The sequence below is a fragment of the Podarcis vaucheri genome, assembly GCF_965113315.1.
Source record: "Podarcis vaucheri genome assembly, chromosome: 14".
NCBI lineage: Eukaryota > Metazoa > Chordata > Lepidosauria > Squamata > Lacertidae > Podarcis > Podarcis vaucheri.
In genome coordinates this window covers 15,279,448-15,301,448 of record NC_138752.1, presented here as the reverse complement: position 1 = coordinate 15,301,448, position 22,001 = coordinate 15,279,448, and the positions used below count along the sequence as shown (strand labels likewise).

At 42.2% G+C, this 22,001-nt stretch overlaps 2 protein-coding genes and 1 long non-coding RNA gene across 7 annotated transcripts in view; 1 reads left to right on the top strand and 2 right to left on the bottom strand.

Annotated features, from left to right (window-relative positions):
• The window catches only part of TRPM7 (transient receptor potential cation channel subfamily M member 7), a 75,234-nt gene extending 73,700 nt beyond the window's left edge, over positions 1–1,534 (bottom strand). The window contains exon 1 of one of the 2 annotated variants that reach the window (XM_082198220.1): positions 1,288–1,534. In XM_082198220.1, the coding sequence (XP_082054346.1) occupies positions 1,288–1,290 (3 nt within the window). In that variant the 5' untranslated portion in view covers positions 1,291–1,534. The remainder of the gene's footprint in view (positions 1–1,287) is intronic. The other variant, XM_082198221.1, reaches the window with a different exon arrangement.
• Positions 1,466–16,672, top strand: LOC309518538. Of its 2 annotated transcripts, none has more exons than XR_014213466.1 (5): positions 1,466–1,573; positions 7,709–7,789; positions 13,713–13,867; positions 14,658–14,732; positions 16,031–16,672. It is a non-coding gene; the product is annotated as an uncharacterized lncRNA (long non-coding RNA). The 2 variants fall into 2 exon arrangements; XR_014213467.1 differs by lacking the exon at positions 1,466–1,573 and adding an exon at positions 1,756–1,915.
• Positions 16,673–18,859: 2,187 nt separating this feature from the next.
• The window catches only part of SPPL2A (signal peptide peptidase like 2A), a 41,486-nt gene continuing 38,344 nt past the window's right edge, over positions 18,860–22,001 (bottom strand). For all 3 annotated transcript variants that reach the window (XR_014213414.1, XM_082198567.1, XM_082198568.1), the window contains one exon: positions 18,860–21,769. Coding sequence is in view for 2 of the 3 variants with exons in the window: in XM_082198567.1 (XP_082054693.1) it covers positions 21,695–21,769 (75 nt within the window). In the remaining variant the exon portion in view is untranslated. The remainder of the gene's footprint in view (positions 21,770–22,001) is intronic.

Genomic DNA, 22,001 nt, shown 5'->3' with positions numbered 1-22,001 from the left:
CTACAATTTCTACTTTTAGTCAAATATTTTTATTTATTTACTTGAGGGGGGACAGCTGCCCCTCCTGCCCACGCCCATGAGCTCAATATGCTATGCAGATCTTCTTCAGGTGGGAAGCGTTCAGTTTGAAAATCAAATGTTTTTTTAAGAGGGGAGGGACTTGTTAACATAAGAGACTCTCTGTCAGGTCAGACCAAAGGTCCTTCTTGTCCAGCATCTCATTCCAAGCGACAAGCTAAAGAAGTCTAACTCTCCTGCCCTTGCCTCACAGTAACCGACTTTTTAAAAACACATTTTAACTGCACAACAACCCTGTGAGGTAAGTTTGGCTGAGAGTGGTCAGTAACTTGACATTTAATGGCGTTCTGCCTCTGAACCCAACCAAGGCTATCATGCCTAATGGGCATGACAGACCAACCTATCCTTTTGCACTATTTGGGGGGGGGGGGGGAGAAGAATCCCCAGCCTTGTTACCTTTTGTTATGTCCCTTTGCTACTGTTTTCTAAAGCCTTGGGGTACACGATTTGTCTGAGATTGTGGTAGGACTGGGGAGGCATTTGTGGATTTCCTTAAGGGCCCTAAGTGCCTTCCATTCATACACTCTGACACCATCCAGCCAACGAAAATAATATTCTAAACTACAATTCCCATCATTGCGGTAGGATCAGGGAGGCGTTCGAGGATTTCCTTAAGGGCCCCAAGTGTTTTCCATTCACACCCTTTGGCACCATCCAGCCAACGAAAATAATATTCTAAACTACAATTCCCACCATCACCTCGACCACTAGCCATGGAGTCAGGGGCTGACTTCCAAGAACATATGGAGAGCACCACCTTGGGGCTACTACCCCTGCTTTCTTCTGCATGCTCCTCGGGGCAGGAACCCATAATTTCTTCTCTCTCTCTGCTACCGTTACTCATGTTAAAAGTGCCGTGAGCGCCACGGATCTCCATAAAAGATCGCCCGCTTTCTAAGAGGAGGAACGTGGCGCAGGGGCCCAGAAGCCTTTTGCCCCCCTCCCCTCAAAGCCACCTGCTTGCGCGGCGACCCCCATTTCGCTCCTTCCAAGGGCTCCCGGCAGATTTATTGGAGCCACGAAGGGGCAGGTTCCGGGGCTAAGCCCGACTCCCAGCGACGAGCCGCCTCGCGTGGCCGGGAAGGGCGGCTATGGCGCCCTCCTCGGGGGAAACTCTCCTCAGCTCCAGGCAAGAGAGAGAGAGAGAGAGACCCAGGCCCCCCCCCTGCGGCCCCCATTTCGCTCCCCTTTCTTCTCCCCCACCCTCACCATTCTCCTCAGGGTCGGGCAACGGGGTCTCGGCGCCGGCGGCTCTGGCTCTCCTCACGCCGGGCGGCGTCGGCTTCTGCTCCTGCTCGTGGTTCGGCTTCGGCGGTGGCGGGGCCTGTCTCCATCTATCGGCGCTGAGCTCGGCGGCGGCTGCTGCGCGGGGCCGGGCGGGAAGAAGAAGGAGGAGGAGGAGGAGAGAAGGCCGCCGCGCGAGGTGGGCGCTCCGAACTGGGCCCGCGGGGAGACGCGCCTGAGGGGGCGGCCGGAGCAGCGGCGAAGGCTCGGGGTAGGAGGCTCCGGCTGGGGATCCAGAGCGGAGGGCGGCGGCGGCGGCAGCGGCGGCGAAGGCAGCAACAGCGGCGGCGGCGGCAGCGGCAGGAGCGGCCTGGCGGCTCTTTCTCATAATTGTGCGACTGGCCCGGCTCGAGCGCAGCGGCGTGGCCGCGTCAGCTCGCGCAGCCCCGCCCGGCCTTTCTCCCGCCTTTTCCTGGCGCGGCCTGCGTTTCCCTCACGAGCTGCGCGTCGGTCGCGCTCGCCTCAGAGGGAGCAGGAGGGGTCGGGCGATGAGGGGAGTATTCTTGGCGGAGGGGTGTCCAAAGCGAAGCTAGAAGGCCCCTCCGTAGTAGTAGTAGTAGTAGTAGTAGTACAGTAGGAGGAGGAAGAAGAGGAAGAAATAAACGGGATTTTTGGGGTGGGGTGGCAGGAGCGAAGCTAGAAGGGCCCTTCGTAAATAATAATGATAATAATAACTGGATTTTTGGGGGGTGGCAGGAGCGAAGCTAGAAGGGCCCTTCGTAAATAATAATGATAATAATAACTGGATTTTGGGGGGTGGCAGGAGCGAAGCTAGAAGGGCCCTTCGTAAATAATAATGATAATAATAACTGGATTTTTTTGGGGGGTGGCAGGGGCAAAGCTAGAAGGGCCCTTCGTAAATAATAATGATAATAATAACTGGATTTTGGGGGGTGGCAGGAGCGAAGCTAGAAGGGCCCTTCGTAAATAATAATGATAATAATAACTGGATTTTTGGGGCGGGTGGCAGGGGCAAAGCTAGAAGGGCCCTTCGTAAATAATAAAAATGTTAATATAATAACGGGATTTTGGGGGAGTGGGGTGGTAGGAGCGAAGCTAGAAGGGCCCTTCGTAAATAATAATAATAATAACTGGATTTTTGGGGGGGTGGCAGGGGCAAAGCTAGAAGGGCCCTTCGTAAATAATAATAATGTTAAATATAACGGGATTTTGGGGGAGTGGGGTGGCAGGAGTGAAGCTAGAAGGGCCCTTCGTAAATAATAATGATAACTGAGGGATTTTTTAGGATGGGGTGGCAGGAGTGAAGGTAGAAGTTAGTAGTAGTAGTAATTTGCTTAACAATATATTATTATTATTATTCTCACCTTGCATTTCAACTTACTATTCTCCCATTCACCCTAAGGTCCCAGGACTTCAATTAACAGTCAATGAAACAAATAATAATAATAATGGGGAAAGTTTTACCTGAAAAACTACTTTAAACAACTAAATTCATTAGCAGGGGTGATGTAAAACTTGTAGCTAAAAAAAATGAAATAAGGATTAGTAAAAATTGGAATGTTAAAAGAGATGCAGGAGGAATTATTATAACACAAGGATCCACAAAAGGGGAAGGAGGGAAGCCAAAGGGATGTGTGTTTTATTTTTTTCTTACTTGACACTTCTAAACTTTGAAAAAATCAATTTTTAAAAATATGATGGTGATGGTGATATTTATACCCCACCTCTCTGCCGGGTCTCCCCAGCTGCTGTGGGCGGCTTCCAACACATATAAAAACATAATAAAACATCAAACATTTAAAACTTCCCGATACAAGGCTGCCTTCAGATGTCTTCTAAAAGTTGTGTAGAATAATACCTTTATTAAAACACAGTGATAAACAAAACAGTTCGAAGCAACTTCACAGTCACATTTAAAAAATGCATTGTGCGGAATACGTTGTTTGAAATGGTACACGCTCGTTCATAGACATGCCAGGAAAAGTTTCACCTGCTAAATGCCTGCCTGTTAGGCAGAGGATAAAGTTACAGAAGTCTCTGGTGTTTAACAACATGTACAGAGCAACGCCCCGCCCCGCCCCCTTAGTGCCTTTAAAATGTGATGCTTCACTTTCTCCTGTTGTTTGTCCCAGTACAAAGCAATCCTGTTTAGCCTGCTTCATGCATTATACACTAAAAATACTGCTTGATTGTAATGAAACCTCGCAGTGTTTTACAAAAAGAATGAAACAGTAAAATTATCAGTAAAGAAACTTAAAACCAACTATTTAAAACCTAAGTAAAATCAGTTGTAAGCTAAAAACCAGATGAAAACATGTTCCACACAAACATGTTTTTAGCCGGTGCCGAAAAAGTATAGTGAAGGAACCTGCCAGGTGTCAATAGGCAGGGAGTGCCAGTGCATGTGGGTACAGCCACATTAAAAAATCAATTTCTTACAAATGTGGAACAGGAATTAAGTGACACCTGCAACAGGACCAATTCGACAGATCAAAGCAGTTGAGTGGGAATAAACTGGGTAAGGTAATATCACAAGCTGGTCCCAAGCTGTTATGGGCTTCAAATACAAGTAACACCTTGAACTTGGCCCTGTAGCACATCTGCCACCAGTGCAGGTCCCTAAGCAGAGGTGTTCTATGCTAGCAGGATCTCACTCCTGTCAGCAATTGTTCTGCAGCATTCTACACTACCTGCAGCTTCCACACCTAGTACAATGAAAGCTCCACACAGCACATTGTAGTAATCTAGTCTTGAACATTATTAAGTTTGCTTTAATTTTTAATTAGGCACAAATTCCTCATTTTCTTTTTATTAAAATTTTGCTACTTTGTATGCTCAGCGAGCAGTGTAAATATAAGTCAGCATGAAATAGCAGATTATTATTATTATTACTACTACTCTTATAATTACTCTTTTATTTGGGGCCCGATGTCTTGGTGAGAATTTTTAACTGCTGGATTCAATGTCCTCTTCAATGCTGAGTTTGTACAATGTTTATGGATTTATTGTATGCTTCTACATTTTGTTATGGTGTTTGGTTTTTGCAAACCACCTTGTCAATATTTTTGAGAAAAGGCAGCTTCAAAATGGTGAAAATAGAAGATTAGTATGATGCTAGCATTGATTAATAGTTTCCAAAATTTGTTTGAAGCACTACACTTAAAAAGAACTAAAGTTAATGTGTCCCTGGACTCCAAAGTAAATTTATGTGACCCTGAAACTCAAAATTAATAAGATACCCTATCATATGTATCTATGATATATCGTATCATATACAGTTGTACCTTGGTTCTCAAATGCCTTGGTACTCGTACATTTTGGCTCCCAAACGCCGAAAACCCAGAAGTGTTCTGGTTCTTGAACATTTTTTGGAAGCCGAAAGTCCAAAGCTCCTGCAGCCAATTGGAAGCTGCACCTTGGTTTTCAAAAAGTTTTGGGAGTCAAACGGACTTCCAGAACGGATTATGTTTGAGAACAAAGGTACAACTGTATATGATATGATACAAAGTATTGGTGCAAGTAGATAAATAGGTACCACTGCAGCGGGAAGGTAAATGATGTTTCCGTGTGCTCTGGCACTTGTCACAGTGTCCCGTTGCACCAGAAGCGGTTTAGTCATGCTGGCCACATGACCCGGAAAGTTGTCTGTGGACAAACTCCGGCTTCCTCAGCCTGAAAGGGAGATGAATGCCGCACCCCATAGACGCCAGTCATTTACCATTTATCTGTGATGAGGGGACTCCCCCTTCAATCCTAACAATAAATGTTATTCAATCAAAATTGCCGTGCTTCAAATGAATGATGACATTTTAACATTGCAACAAAATAAGGAAATAGGTGTCCCTCAAACGGGAGTGTATGCCATTTGGCTCGTAGACGTAAGAATTACATTGCATGAGAGAGAACTGTAGACTTGAAATCAAACCGGCACACTTACTTAGGAGTAACCCCCCACTTAACTCAGTGGACTATTTCAGTGTATAGGATTCACCTTATTTACAAAAAATGGCTCATAAACGCAGATTATTAACCATCAGTGCTCAAAACAAATGCTCAGAACAGTGACTGTTGAAGCTCACTAAGCCCAACTCTTCCAGACTTTCTTGTTCAGAAACAATAAAGTCCGCAAGGTTTTTACCACTAATTTTCTTTTTTACACTGCCAGTAGAGAGATCAGATTTCAGATTCCATGTCCATGGACAAAAATAAATTAAGAGTACTATAAAAGTCACACACTCAGCCCCTCAGGGCAGGAAATATTTTGCATCAATATTTAGCAACTTGCTTCTGCACAACATGACAGGAGTTCAAATAAATGTTTAAAATTACTGTATAAGGAAGCTTTTGATGGGCAGAAGGATTTGCCATTTTATAAACTTGCTTAACTGGAATAATGTTTTTTCAGTTCATTCATTAAACTTAATTGGAATAGGAAATGAAGAATGGTATACATAGGGCTGGATCCAAAGATCAATGAAACTCGTTTTATTAGTCTAAATAGGCTTTAGACACATTTTAAGCAAATCCCTACCCCCATTGCATGTCAAGCTGGATTTTGAAACAGAAAGGTGTTTTAAAAGCATTTTGCAACACTACTAGAGGGTCAATTGTTCAAGGTCATTATTCCATTAGGTTAACTACAAGCTCCACATGGAAAACTAGTTCTTTGAATTCCAACCATGGCGGGATACTTTAAAAAATAAAAAATAAATCTGAATGACATTTCCAAAATTTTGCCCATGGTGAAGCAATTCTTGCAGCTTCCCCCATTGGCTTACATCCTACTTTACTGCCTTGTTTCTCAACCTACTTTAAAGATTTGCAAATGCATGTTCAGTAATGATCAGGCCTTTTGGCAGAAGCCTCGCACGGCCATTTACCGTAGGCTAAAAGTGGTTGTACTTAAAGCTGAAAAAATTGGCACCTCAACACTGGCCAAGTGGTTACAAGGTCAAAGTTATGAGATTATTGCCATTGTTCACAAGGTATGAACATGGTTGTAAAGAAGCTTATAAACCTGCAAATAATAATAATAATAATAATAATAATAATAATAAATCACATCCTTCAGGTATATCCATGTGTTCCAAATGTGCATTAAACTATAGCATTAATTATATTCAAAAGTGAGTTTAAAATAGTATGCATTGAAAACCAGTTCATTATTTCTAGCACATTATACCTCTGTGCTGGGCTATGGGTAATGATTATTTTCACTGCCTTCGTTGTGAGCTTACTCAACCAGAACAAAAAATACATTACAGAGTAGCTAATTTGTTCTCATCCCTGTTTTCTCTGCGTTATTTTAAACTTATCAGGATCAGAACGTTCTCTTCTCTCATGTTTGGAAAACAGCTGGAACACTATTAATCTAGAGCCATAGATAAAAGTAATAACCCAGTGCCATCTCTGTTGCCCCAAATCTCAGCCTGGAATATTGGGTCACCAGCTTCTTTCAAGGAGACAAGGAGAGAGCATTTTCAGTCAAATTATAACATGATCCCACAGCAACAGACAAATCAATGAATCAGTTGCATTTGGTTTATATTCTAAGTCAGAATTACTCATCTAAAAAATAAAAAGTAGGTTACTCAAATCCACTTGTAACTCTTCACAGTTCAACATATAGAATAAATTTGTGCAGTAAAAGCCAGCCAGTGATATTTAAAATAATCAAACACATTTCTACCACCAAATTCATAGAAGACAGAAAGACCTAAAATATTTTTTAAGGTTTGGGGGACTAATTATTATATGTATAGACCAGTTCCTGGCATGAAGCCATTAAAGCAGATTACAGGGTAAATATGGTAAGTGGGGACAAAAACTCAAACTCTAAGAACAATAAAATAAATTAAACTCTAAAGCAATAAAACCATCCATTCAAACTATTTAAAAAATCATATCTAAAATTGATCTTCCATATATGACTGGGTTACACCTCAGGGAAAAACTTCCTGAATGAAAATGTCTTCATTGGGCACCTAAACATCATGTGCTTTAAATGTATGGCCTTAGTTATGAGATTTCTAAAGCCAGTACTGTATCTGCACTTGGCTGGAGGAAAGTTGAACAGTGTACGTCCAGGCAACAAGGAAATTGCTGTAGCAAAAAATTATGCCATTTCAAAATAAGATTTTGATACCAGATATCAAGAGGATGTCAACAATTGCCAGCTAATTATGCGAAATTAGCCTCCATCTACTCCCTTTGGTGTCTGGTTCCAGACTAGCTCCATATTCTCATTGGTAGATCTCAGTAATTTTCAGCCCTGGGGATAAAACGTTTAAGAAACCCTGACTGACAGTCTGTTGCTGCTTTATGCTTTTTATTTGTTTCTACCTTTCAGTGAACTTACATACTTGATATTCTGTTTTATTTGTAGTCTGTGTGGGCTGTGTTTGAAAACTATATTTGATCCAACTGCACCATAGCATGCACTCCAGTGGAGGCTGATTGGAAGCAGGCAAGACCAAGATTTTAATTAATTTATTTCTCACAGCATGTTCGCAGCTAGCAAACAGCTTGGGGATGACTAGTTTAATAAGCAGAATATTTCCATTTTAATATCCTTGAATAATGCAGACTATACACTTGAGATAATGCACTATGTGGGGGACTGGGGGATCCACACATTTCAGCCACTCCTCTTGAAAACAAATTTAATGGTTGTCCTCTAGTCTGCCAGCATAGCAGGAAATCTACCTGCATATCAATGATACCAAAAGCGTCATTGACTTTTACCCAGCCCATACAATTTGTGCCTTTGAAAATAAATTATGCATCATTATACATCATTATGCATACCTACTAAATTGTGTTGTATCAGTTCCTGGTGATTAATACTTCCAAACCAACAGACATTTCCCTTCCATAATAATTAGATACAGTGTAAGTATGGGAACGTAAAAGTGGAGGTGGCTGTGAGAGGAAAGGGAATCACATGCCCAATACAGCACAAACACCTTTCCTGGAATTTTCCCAGGAGATAAGCCATCAGGTACACTGTAACTGATCTGCTGATTTGAGGAAATTTAAAGCTGTGTGCACATTGCCAGCTTAAAACGCAACTAGGTCATTCTGTTTCTCAATTTGAATATGAATTGTGGCTGTCGCATGCAAAAAAAAAAAAAGGTAAAGGACCCCTGGACGGTTAAGTCCAGTCAAAGGCAACTATGGGCTTATGGCGCTCATCTCACTTTCAGGCCAAGGGAGCCGGTGTTTGTCTACAGACAGCTTTCTGGGTCATGTGGCCAGCAGGACTAAACCACTTCTGGCGCAATGGGACACTGTGACGGAAGCCAGGGCACACGGGACAGAGCAATGGGGACTCACTCTGTTGCAGGAATTTGAACTGACGACCTTCCGATTGGCAAGCCCAAGAAGCTCAGTGGAAGGGCACTGGGTGCGGAGTAAATGGGAGGATGTATACAGCCTCTGTCTACAAAGCACAGTTAGTAAAATAGTAATGTTCCCCCTCCCTCAGCAGCAAGTTGTTCTAATAAATGATAGCACTGCTGTGACTAATGCCCATGATGGAGACAATGGATTGTGTTAGAATTAGAATCACATTATTTTTGCTAGGCTAGGAACTAAGAGAACTAACCATACCTGGAGCAGATCCTGCATCCTGTCCATGGAGCCACTTTAGAAATTACATGTCAGCTTACCACGTTATGCTGCATTAATTATCAGACACTTTAAAGAACACTTGTGAATATAGCAAAAGTGTATGCTTGGCTCTGTTTTGCAGAAGTAGAGTCACCTGCCACTGGATTAGACTGAGGCACTCCCCACCGCACATACACAACTTACAGCTTCAGATAAAACACCATATGATAAAGTAAAGCCACAGGGATTTGTGGTAGATCATTTAATTGCTGTTTGCATGCTTGAGACCAGGCTGAGACATAGCTGGTAAGGCAGGGGCCCTAACGAAGCAAAACAAGGGTCCGGTGGGGAGGGGTTGAATTCCATATGCACATAGCTTCATACCTGTCATGTTTAAGCATCTGGTAGCAAACCAACAGGAAGGAGCTTGAAAGGAAACAGAATAGTTGAATTATGAACACTACATCGTTTATTTGCAGCTAATGTGTTTAAAAATTAGCTGTCCTTCACAACAAAACAAGTATTCTACCATATAAACCTGCGGCCGTCTGGATGTTATTAGACTCAAACTCTCATCAGCTCTAGCCAGTATGGCCAACAGTCAAGGATGATGGGAGTTGTAGCCCTACAACATCTCAAGGGCCATAGGTTCCCCACAAGGCTGGCCCACCCACGAGGCAAGGTGAGGCACCTGTCTTGGGTAGCGGGATCCATAATTGCAGCAGATCCCAATGTAGATCTTTATTCCCCATCTTCACGCACCCATTCTTCCCTGGTGGGGAGGTGTGTGCCATTCTGTGGTTAGCGTCAGGGGCCCAAATGTCTCAGGCTGGGCCTGGTTCCCCACCCCACATCACCTAAACTAAAGGTGTGAGGTTTCTGTGTCCCTCATAGAGGTTACGTCCCTGTTTCAAACTGAATGCTTATTAAATCGTACTCGGGCACTGAAGTGCAATCAGGGCTGACCCGTCCATGAGATGGACTGAGGAAGCTGCCTCTGGTGGGGAAATCCAAGGTGCAGCACCCACTCAGAACCCCATGAGCTTACTCCCGTTGCCACTGGAGAAGTGAGAAGTGGCAGCAACTCCCTGGTTCTGGTGAGATCTCACAAGAGCTCCACAAGATCTCACAGGACTATTGCAAGACCAGAAGCCACTGCTGCCGCCATGACTCCTCACTTCTCCAGCACCACCACAAGCAATACACCACCACTGGGGATCCTACTGGAAACCAACACCGCCTTTTCTCACTTCTCCAGCACTGTCATGGGCTCCCCCATCCCAATAGAAGCAAGGAGAAGCATCTTTGGCTTCTGGCAAGATCTCACAGGACTCTTGCGAGATTTTACTGGAAGCCACCATGGCCGCCACAGCCTCTTCTCACTTCTCCCGTGGTTGTGGTGGTGGGCACCCTTCTTGCCCCCAACGCTGCCAGAGAAATGAGGAGAAGAAGCAGCGGCAGTGGCTTCCACATCCCAGTGAGATCTTGTGGACATCTCGAGATCGCACCAGAAGCCACCACCACAGTCACGCAATCACAGACAGGCTTCAAGGGTGTGTGTGGAAGCAACAGGGGAGCAACACCTTCCCATTTTGCCTCAGGTGGCAAAACAGGGCGGGCTGCCCCTGGGTACAATTGGTAAAGCGTTTTGTGGCTGTAAGAACTTGGTAACAAGTCTTCCCTTCATCTACAAAATTCACTGAATGACCTTGGGGCAATCTGATGTCCTTTGCAGGATGCTCTAAGGATAACACTAGACAACGTGGTATAGATTTCCATTACGGGACTTAAATTCATACTTGACAGGGAATCTCACGTAGAGGCATTCAACAAACCATTATCACTCAACCCACTTTAATTCACAAGTCTTGTTATGAGACTAGTAGCTGTTAGGCGTCTTGGAGTTTATGACAAATGATGGCAATACTACTAGTAGTTTAGTCTTAACACGCTGCTGCAATTTTATCTCAGAAACCATCGTGTGACTTGCAGTACCCTTCTAACAGCTGAAATAGGTTTTCTCAGCACCATGTTGAGTCTTTTTTAATGGAAAGAATACTAATAACAGACAAACTTCCCTGAAAGGCACTTTGCTGACCATGATCACCAATCTTCCCATGTTTCATGAAATCATTGGATTTGTTTTAGAGCAGTAGTCTCCCACCTTTTCAGACCCAGACTCAGCTTGAACCCAAGCATGCATTTGGAGACCCATATTGTATATATTTGTGGTGGTGCTGCTGCAGCTATCCCCGTTAGATCAGGCTGTGACCTGGTAGTGGTTTCTGACCCATCTGTTGAAAACCAGTGTTGAGATCCCATGCTCAGTTGAAATGGGGCAGCCGTGAGCTCAGAGAGGCCTGGCCAGTGACATATGGATGCCACGTATTTTCTACCTCCATTGCTGGAACTCCCAGTTCCTGAAAATCACATAAGAGGAGAGTGTTTTGTCACTCAGGTTTGAAAACGACTTTTATCTAGAGATTTCCCACCCTCTTCTACATACATACATACATACATACATACATACATACATAGCTTTATTTGTATGCTACCCTTCCATAGTTCAAACAAATGTAGTCATGTACAATAAATAAAACATAAAAACACACAACCAAATTGAACAATTTTAACATATATCACAGTAAGATCTAAAATAAAGATACAAAATAAAATAAAATATCAATAATGGCAACAACAACCCCCCCCCAAAAAAAACCCTAAGCAACACCCCAGTGCAAGAGTATATTCAGGTGATCTGCAAGAAATGTCAATGTGACCTCTTGAACATATAATAACCCAAGCCAGTATTATCCTTGCACTCATAAATGTCATAATTACTGTCAACTTGGCATAGTGCTTTTGTAAATACATTTGTCATAAAGTGTCACCATTCCAGCTCCTCCTCCCTTTTTTACGCTGTGTGTGTGTCTGAAGATTAACATTTGCAGTCGCCAAACCATTCAGCACGATGTGATTATAACAAAAACAGGGTCGAACTGTCCTTTACACACTGTCACCTGGGAATAGTTTGTTTTCCCTCTGAACTTCTGTTATTGATTTGTGTGCAGTTTGCTCTTCAGAGGGTCTATATGCTCCTGAGGCTGAAATTCCTGCACGTCTATGAGTTAGACCCATTGAACCCACTGGAACATATGAATAAAAACATGTACAAGCAAGTACAGAGAATCATAAGAAGCTGCCTTAGACCGAGTCAGACGAATGTCCATTGAGCTCAGTATTGTCTACACTCACTGGCAGCAGGTCTCCGGGGTTTCCCAGCCCTACCCGGAGATGCCAGGGTTTGAACCTAGGACCTTCTGCATTCAAAAGCAGATGCTCTACCATAGATCTGCAGCCCTTGCCCCAAAGCCTCAAGTGCTCTAAAAACGTATCGGCACTCTTCTTACCTTACGTTCTTACAAAGAGGCCTGCTGCTTCAGCATTACGGAAAGCAGTTGTTTTGTACAGAGATGAGCTGCTTGGAATTGAAGTTCTCGGTTTGCAATAACTGGATCCAATCACTCACAACAACAAAAAGTTTCCAGCATTGTCATCGTCCCCCCCCCACACACCTTTTGTAGTTATACCAGCAGAGATAATTCAGGTGCTGAATAAGTTCAGAATTCCCTTATAGGTCTCTGTTACATATTTTCCTGCTATTGTTTGTGTTAATGGCAGCCTAACTCTAGACATCTGTCTTTTGTTTCCAGATGTGGCCTCTGTCAGCTGTGAATGAGGAGGAAGGAAACAAGTTTTATTTTAGATAGCTCAGCTATATGGACAACCTGAAGGAATATATTATTAGCATGTAACCTTAAAGTTACATGAGTTTGGACTAAATGTTTTTTTGGTGTCCTTCCACCGCCATGCCCAACCCTAACATTCTGGGGCTATGGACACATTACCCTTTAATCTGCTGTTTGATGCGTTTCCCCTCAAAGCAGCTTCCATCCACTTTCAAAACATAAGCCACAATTAAGCCGATGTGTGTGCATTCAAGACAGCCATTGTGCATGCACAGATAACAGCTTCATTAATAGGAGTTTGGGGAGCGAGGTTGCAGATATAACGTTAATGCACAGCGGGAGAAGATATCCTCACTCTGCTATCTGGTGTGTACAGCAATGTGCAAATGCGACTTGATATACATTGTAGGCTGCTAATGTGTACATGGCCTATTTGTAAAAAGAGATGACTAAAGAGCTAAAAGCAGGGGAACAAACGTGACTAGGCAGGATGGAAGAATCCAGTGTTTTTTTCGGGGGGGTGGGGGGGACGCAGGGGTATGCAAACCCCTAAACCAGGGGTCAGCAAACTTTTTCAGCAGGGGGCCGGTCCACTGTCCCTTAGACCTTGTGGGGGGCCGGACTATTTTTTTTTGGGGGGGGATGAACAAAATTCCTATGCCCCACAAATAACCCAGAGATGCATTTTAAACAAAAGGACACATTCTACTCCTGTAAAAACATGCTGATTCCCGGACCGTCCATGGGCTGGATTTAGAAGGCATTGGGCCGCATCCGGCCCCCGGGCCTTAGTTTGCCTACCCATGCCCTAAACATTTTGTGAATCTAAGTTTGGCCTCATTGAGGGGCAGTATTTCAATCTGAGTAGGAAAATGAGAGTACCCCTAAACATTTTTTTTGTGGGGGTAGGAAGTTCTGGAAGACTCCATTTAGTGCATCCATTGCACTGAATATTAATATGAATTGTATTTTATTCCTTCTTTTATTTATTACATTGTGTTTTATTGTATTGGAAATTTAATTCTATAGAATTCCAATTGCTGTAACGTGCAGAAAAATAACTGGTCTGCAATATTCCAGTGGTCCATGGTCCAGGAGGTGGGGTGAGTATGGGAACCAAGGAATCAGCAGCTTTCATACTGTCATCAGAGGAACCCTATGGCGCAATGAGAACATCAGTAAAAGTGAGCAAGCCTTCCTACAAGACTGTTTATCCCACTGTGACCTAATCATCCCCTGCAATGTGCAGCCAGAAGGGTGTGGTGGGCGAACAACTGTGAGGGTCAGACAACAAAGAGGATGCCACCTTTCTGTCCCAAGATAAGCGTGAAAGGAATGACCGCTTCAAGAAAGCTAGCTCCCCAGGGAAGATTTCTAGAATTCCTTGAGGAACTTGGGAGATTTGAAACACAAAACACTTTACACAGTACTTAAGGGATGTTCTCTATCAAAGAATAGGCATCACAAAGGATTCTGGGGCAAAAGGTTTTTCTGTGGGAGAGGCCTGGAGGTTCTCAGCAGAAAAGTCAATAGAGGGTTGATTCCCCGGAGGCAGAAAATTTGAAAAACGTGCTGATTAGGACATAATCTCGGGCAATTGTGTGCACTGCTCTATTCCTGTTACTCGTGAAGGTGATATGCGGTATCAGTTTGATCTCAACCAAATTGGCCTGGGTACCTCTTATCTCATGGGTTGATAGCTCACTGAACCGGTTGTAACTTGATCTCGCTGCAATAAAACTACTGCAGGCGGTGAAAAGCCTCTAAAATAAATGTGTTACAGGGACAAGGGGCAATCTTGCCAGAAACACAGAAGGGTTTTCTTTTTTTTTTACGTTGGGAAAAGGGGGCTTTATTTTCAGAATAATTCTTATAAAGCATCTTAGCACTTTAGACGCTCAAGTTCAGAGTCATAAAAGTTAACTATCCCGTGTGCCAAAAGTAATGCCTTTATTTGTCACTTTTTGTTCCCAGGGGTTGATGGAGCGACCAAGTCATCAAAATGAGGATGGAGATGCATTTGGTTCCTAACATCTGGATTCTGTCAAGGTGTGGTTCAGGAACACTTTTGAGATCATGTCACAGCCCTAGTTTTACACCTGAATTACAGGGAATATAAAACAAGAACAGTGGCTTTGTTATTGCCCCAAATTTCTCCCACCGAAGAAATAATGGAACAAATCCACCGTGCCTCTTAAAAAGCTTATTCCTATGGACCAGGCATGTCCAAAGTCTGTTTTGGGGGCCTAATCCGGCCTGCTGGTTGGTTTAATCCGGCCCCTGTGGCAGTTTATTTCCTGGGGTAAAATCCCCCCCAAAAGCTCAACAACTTAAATCCTTAAAAACCTCAACCACTTTGGGGTAAAAAAGCTCAAAAACTTCACTCCTAAAAAAAAGCTCAAAAGTTTGCTTCATCAAATCTGGGCTTCTTTGAAAAAAGTTTGGGCACCCCTGCTATAGGCCAAACACTTTTAAACTGAAGTCTCAAACAAGAACTCACAGGGTGTGCACTTATGAAGTGTAAATCAGACAGTAATCCGGAAGATAGTATGGGCAATTGCAATCACGTAAATTCCTCTCTCGACGTCTGCGTTTATGGCTTTTCAGCCTCACCTTTTCCAAAACTGGTTTGCACTTTGCAGTGAACCAGATCTTACAAACATATCGCAGGACTGGGGAACCTTCAGCCCTCCAGAAGTGGCGGAACTAGAACTCCTATCATCCCCGCCCGCTGGGATTGTAGTTCAGCAACATCTGATGGGCCAGAGGTTCCCCTTCTTGACATATCGTAAGATGCCGTCCCACAATTCTGTCCATCTAAGTCCCCCTTCAACATTTACACTCCTAATTTGTCTTTTTGTTTGGTCTTCTCCAAGTACTTTTTGTAGGATTAGAATGTTTGCATTGCCTGATACATTAAATGTTCTACCCAGCAGTAAAATCCATAGTTCAGATCTATTAACAACCATCCAATTAGGCCTTAAAACTTCCTATGCCTACTGAAATATTCTATAAAACTTGCAGTAATCCTCATTTATTATATTTTGGAAACTTTTTTTTTTTTTTTAAGCTACACTAATCTTGTCAAGTGTTTCATTTTTCAAGATTTACAACACTGTTGGCGAAAGAAATACTGGGTGCCTTAATGTAGCCTGCTGGGAGTGTGGGAAAATAACCTTTACGTTGTGTAGCTCTCCAATTTTACTGCCTATTTATGCTTCCATCTTTAAAGCTAATGGGCATCTTTAAAGGAGAACATTTTCAAATTGCAAATTAATTGTGTTTGAGAGATGGTAAAGCATTAATTTTTTAAGGTCTTAGTTGACCTTATTGTCCTTAAATTACAGCCCTCAAGACACTATTCCCACTGAAGGCAGACCACTCAAGCATAAATAGCACCTGAAGTTTTATCACAAATTCTTGTTACTGTTAAGTCAGTGCATGTACGAAACCCTGTCTTAATAGCAACATGAAATGTGGTGCACAGGATAACAAGGTCATTGAAACCAATTTGGGTTTTTTTCCATTTTAACTTGTTCCACATTGTCGCTAAAAGCTGGAATGTTTGAAGTCCTGGGTGGAGTCAAATAATGAAATGTTCCAAGTTGAATGTTCCTGCCACAGCTTCACCTTGTGGAGTTGTTTCATAGCTCAAGATTAAAGGAAGCACTAGAATTACCATGCTGGCTGAAGAAAAAGATGGTAAGCCTTGCAGAACCTTGCAGAATATTCAGGACTCGGGGTGTGGGGTTTTCTGGTCATTTAACTGACATACTTTTTTCCACCTCTGAACTTAGGCAAGGATGTGTCCTTGCTGATTTTATTTATACTTGGCCGATCTTCCCACATATTTGGGCTCAACATCTTCACACCCTCCTAAACTCACCACTACCAAAGTTTACATTTTCTTATGCACAGATGATGCTGTCTTAATCTCACAATGCCGGCTATGGCTCTGTTCACTGGAGATGACTGCAGGAAATAATTTATAACTACAGTGGTACCTCGGGTTAAGTACTTAATTCGTTCCAGAGGTCCGTACTTAACCTGAAACTGTTCTTAACCTGAAGCACCACTTTAGCTAATGGGGCCTCCTGCTGCTGCCGCGCTGCCAGAGCACGATTTCTGTTCTCAACCTGAAGCAAAGTTCTTAACCTGAAGCACTATTTCTGGGTTAGCGGAGTCTGTAACCTGAAGCGTATGTAACCTGAAGCGTATGTAACCCGAGGTGCCACTGTATTAACTTTGTGAAGTCAAAGGTTATGGTGTTTTCAAAAAGGAAAGCCAAGTATTCCCGGGCCATGGATAGCTACAGATTAGAAGTTGATTTCTGCAGCTATTTCAGGATCTGGTTTCATGACTGTCAACAATTGGACTGTGCTTGACAAATTAGCAGAGGCAAAAGCAGGGCACACGGTAAGAGCATGTTTTGATTTTGTTTCCCCTTCACAAAAGGAGGTGAATCTGTTCCAGCAGCAACATGAGTGAACACAGCAAAAGCTGTGAAGCAGATTTTATACGGTGCCTCAATCTGGTTACTCTCAGAATACATGTGCGGAGTCGACCCATAACTTGGAAGCTGAAATGGAAATGGAGGTGATCTGAGTGCGACAGAGAGGTGAGTGTGGATTGTGTCTGAAGCCTGGTCATTGGCTAAGGCCATGCCAGGACCCACTGGGGACCTATATCGTAGGGCTCCCCCTGCTGGTGGTTTACCCTTAGTGTGACTCCCTGCAGACAGGCAGGAGTTAGGATATAGTCTGGTTCTACCCAGGGTCAAACCACTCACATCTGTAACCAATAAAGTTGTGGCCTATTTTTGCCCGTTAACCTAAATTATCATGTCCATGTGTGTTTATTATATATTAGGGAACTATGGGGCCCAGGGCCTTGTCACGCAAACAGGGCTGGGAAGGTGAAAAGTGAGCCAAATAGTTGCATGGAGCGGGAAAGGGAAGCTCTAGGGGGTTAATGTGGGGGCAATGGCAGGGCCCTGTGCAAGCAGTGGCACACCCCTTAGTATAAAATAAATCTGTGAAACTGTTCCAGAGAAGGAATTTGTATTTTTGTTCTCACCGGTGCTAACCAATTGGTACCCACCGCAGACTGATCTTCTCTGTTCAATTCTGCAGAACATTTTTTTTTAAAGCATATTGTTGCAGAGCAGATGTAGTACATATGTTTATAGAGAAGTTAAAGTGTTTCTGCTGCTTTCAGAATGGTACATTTGTATGCACCTTCTCCAAGGCTTCAGTCTTCCTGGCTGCATGCACCCCATACATTTAAAGCATACATAGAGCACTTAGCTTCCCCCCAAAAAATGCTGGGAAGTGTAATGTACCTCTCACAGAACTCCCAGCACCCATAACAAACTACAGTGGTACCTCGGGTTAAATACTTAATTCGTTCCGGAGGCCCGTTCTTAACCTGAAACTGTTCTTAACCTGAAGCACCACTTTAGCTAATGGGGCCTCCTGCTGCTGCTGTGCCGCTGGAGCACGATTTCTGTTCTCATCCTGAAGCAAAGTTCTTAACCCGAGGCAATATTTCTGGGTTAGCGGAGTCTGTAACCTGAAGCGTATGTAACCCGAGGTACCTCTGTACAGTTCCTAGGATTCTCTGGAGGGAAGCTATGCAGGGTGTATACACAGTCATGCATATACTCCTTGACTGCTGCTGCTGGAATATTAGGCTTGGCTCACACAAACAGGAAATGAAAGGGTATCTCTCACATCTGTTCTGCATTTCAGTAACGCCCAGGTTTTGTACATGCACCGATATTTCTTCCCATATAGGATGCATCTGGCCATGTAATTCCGTATTTGCAGTCTGAATAGTTTTATATCCGATTCTGTTTAGTAGATTATTTTTAACCATGCTTCTTGGAAGCTGTTTATGAAAATGTATCGCAACAAAATTAAAACAAATCAATAGTGACCAAAATATGTAGTTAGGCATTAAAAAAAGGAAAACAATATTTTTTTAAAGTAAACATTCAAAGCCAGCAGCAGCATATTAAAACATAATCGTATTTTAAAAGTTGACTGGAACAGAAAAGACCTCAACAACAGCCCAAAAAGCAACTAAATAGGGAACATGGTACCGCTTTATTTGTGTGGTTTATGTGAACCAGGCCTTCATTTAATGTTTAATCCAGGAAAGAAATACAAGAATGGTATGGTACTCAACCTGTTTTGAAAAGTTTATTAAATACCAAATATTCTAAATTATAACATTCTTAAAAACATTAATGTACAATGTTTCAGAGGTAAAGCAAGAAAGAAGGTTGTTATCAGAAATGATCGTTATCGTAAATGGCATTATGATTTAAGCAATATGTTATTGTTATTAAGGCTCATAAAGTGTAGAAAATCAACCAATTTTTTAAACATTTAATGTTTCTAGTCAAAGCTTCCAACACCAGTCCTGTTTAACTAGATTAATAGCATCCTATTCAGTAGATGATAGCTAAACTATCCTTTTTTAAAAATAATCCAAGCAAATATTGTTAACACCCTGAAATCAATTCCAGCACATGAGAACCCCTTGAATATTAATCATGACTTGAGCAAACAGACCCCTTAAAAAAAGCAAAAGTATATGTTGATGATAAGCATCCTGCCCAAAAATTCATTTACTGTACGTCTTGCAGAATATAATCCAAGCAAGGTTTAGAAATGATTAAATGAGATATTCCTCTACAGGTAAGATTCTCAATCTTAATTTTACATCTACACAGCATCAAAGTAATGTAAAAAGACAGATTCTTATATTCCCAATTTTTTAAGGCAGGTTAAGAAAATTCTCATATTCACTGCATGCATTCATGACTCAAAATAAAACTAGTTAGTTTTAACTACGATTTGGGCTCGGCCCCTCCAAGTCAGAGACCATTTTAAGGGAGAAACGCCTTCTGTGGCCACAATGTAGCTGGATGTTTCAGGCTAATTCTGTTGTTCACTACAATCAGCGTAAGATCTTAAATCTGCCGGTGTTCGAATTAGTTGACTAAACAATAACTTAAAACTGACGGCTCATATTTTGGGATGGGATGAGACAGCTCAGCGGCTATCGCTTCAAGTTTCCCAGGCTTGTAAACCTGATTGGTAAATCACCAATCCGAAAGCCACTTTGTGGCCATGGTTACTTCAAATGCATCTCCTGTATCAATTAGTCTTTTGTGGGCGAGCTTCGGATAATGAAAAATGTCCATCATTAAAGATCTCTCTCTGCTGGGAATGCCCCGGAGGTAAAGGAGGAATATTACAAAGGTAGTTCTGTCAAGCTTCCGTTCATTGCTGTGGAGCTTATGTAGGAGAAAGGTATTGGTAGATTGTGCCCGCAGTTAAGAAAATTAGATTCTTCTGTAGAAGAGCCATGGCCCTTATCTTGCAGCTCCACTGGCCACACATAGCAGGCCAAGGCTACGAAAGAGAGGCTAGCTGGTAAGGCCCCATTTTCTTCCTCCATTTGATTACTACGACATGGAGGAAAACACCTGAGAGGGAGGCCTTCTAAGTACTGAATCATCTTGAAAAGGGGTAGATGGGACATCTAAACTGTTTTGCAGAATAAGGCCTTCAAATGTAAGATGAAGCCACGGAATTCTGCTGCATTAACAAGCCACAGTGAGTCTTGGTCCTGAAGATAATTCCTCCCCTTCTCCTCCTCTTGAATGCTCCTGCTTCCGATTTTAGCCAAATCTATTTCCTTAGACATTGGAACTAGAGGACTTCTTTAAACTATGATTAATGAAAAGAAGCCAGAATCAAACCCTGCTTTCAGATCCTGACTTGTTCTCACCACAGTTTAAACAAACCACGGTTCCTCAAGTTCAGATATCAAAGGAAACCGCGATTTATTTAAAATCACAACATCCCCATCTCCTTTTCTGGTTCATAAAAGAGGTTAGGTTCCTCATTAGGTTCATGATTTCTGGCTACTTCTGAACTGCAGCTAAGGCATTGCCAACAGTCTGTTGCAGAATCCTCCAAGTATCTTTGGTTTCAAAATGTGTGCCTGTTCAAACTTGGGCGCTTTTTTTTTCATTACAGCTTTCAAAAAGAAAGATTTTGAAGATGCTGTCATAGTTGTGAAATATTTTCCAAATCCAAAGTGACAATAAGGATGAACACTACATTTGCTTTTCATACATTTTCTTCCTCTAGAGCAGGATAGCCATTTATGAATAATAGCCGATGAACAATCATTATTGGTGACCTACTTCCTTACTGAAACAAGGGGTTAATGGCATTTTCAAAAAGAATCCTGAATCCCTGGCATGGGAAGTAAGCTTTTTAAACATTAATTGAGGTTCTAAAATAAAAGGAGAGCATTTCTGTTTTCTTGGTTCTATGTTTATTATTTTAAACTGTTTTGCTGTTCACACAACTATGCAGAGAAAATAAACCCGCTTGAAAAGATAGAATATAAACCGAGTCAAAACTCAGTTGTGATAGAAGTGGAAGAACTGCCCATCTTCAACAATAACTAAGTTAAAAGGCTATGATGAGACCATCTCATTTTAACCCTCAACCATTCATATTTCACTATGTGTTTGTGGCAATCCATGCCTTATTACAATTGCACTGTTACCTATGGTCCAACCAAACTATAATTCTTTATTCACTGCTACTGAAAGAATCTGTGCAAAATGCTTCTAGATTCTGCCACTCCGCAGCTAGACACCTTTAAAGAAGTATTAAGTCAGAGAGTCTTATACACAGCAGCAAGTTGGACAATATGTAAAAAATACTATCTGTTTCATAGGCAATTACCTTTTGAAGTAAACAAGGCACAGGGTTTATTGAATCTAGTTTGGCACTTGAAAAAATAAGAGCTTTATGTGATAGCATCATCAACAGTAAACGTTTCACAAAAATATATGTGCAAGTGTAAAAAAAGGCAATTCTTTTCATAATAAATTGTAAGAAATATTCCAATTTAAAAATTAGACCAGTCTCTTATTATATTTGACTAGAAAATCTTAATACATTATTTTAGATGCCCTGTTACTGTCTTTCACGTTGTTCGTTGGCTCTCGTCGAGTTTTCTTCATTTGTAGTGAAATCCATGGGATCCATCACCTGATAATAGACCAAGTACACTATTAGCAATAAAATCTATGCACACTCTTTCGAAGCAACTGTTACAATGATTATGTAATAGATACAAGGGTATTTAACTGAACCAAGCTTGGGCAGCAAACAAAGAAATTAAAAAAATCTAGCTAAAGAATGCATCCTATGTCCTGGGCTGCAGTCTAATGTACCCACAAGTGCACATTAGAAATTTTCCTATAGGTTTTTGAAAACCTGT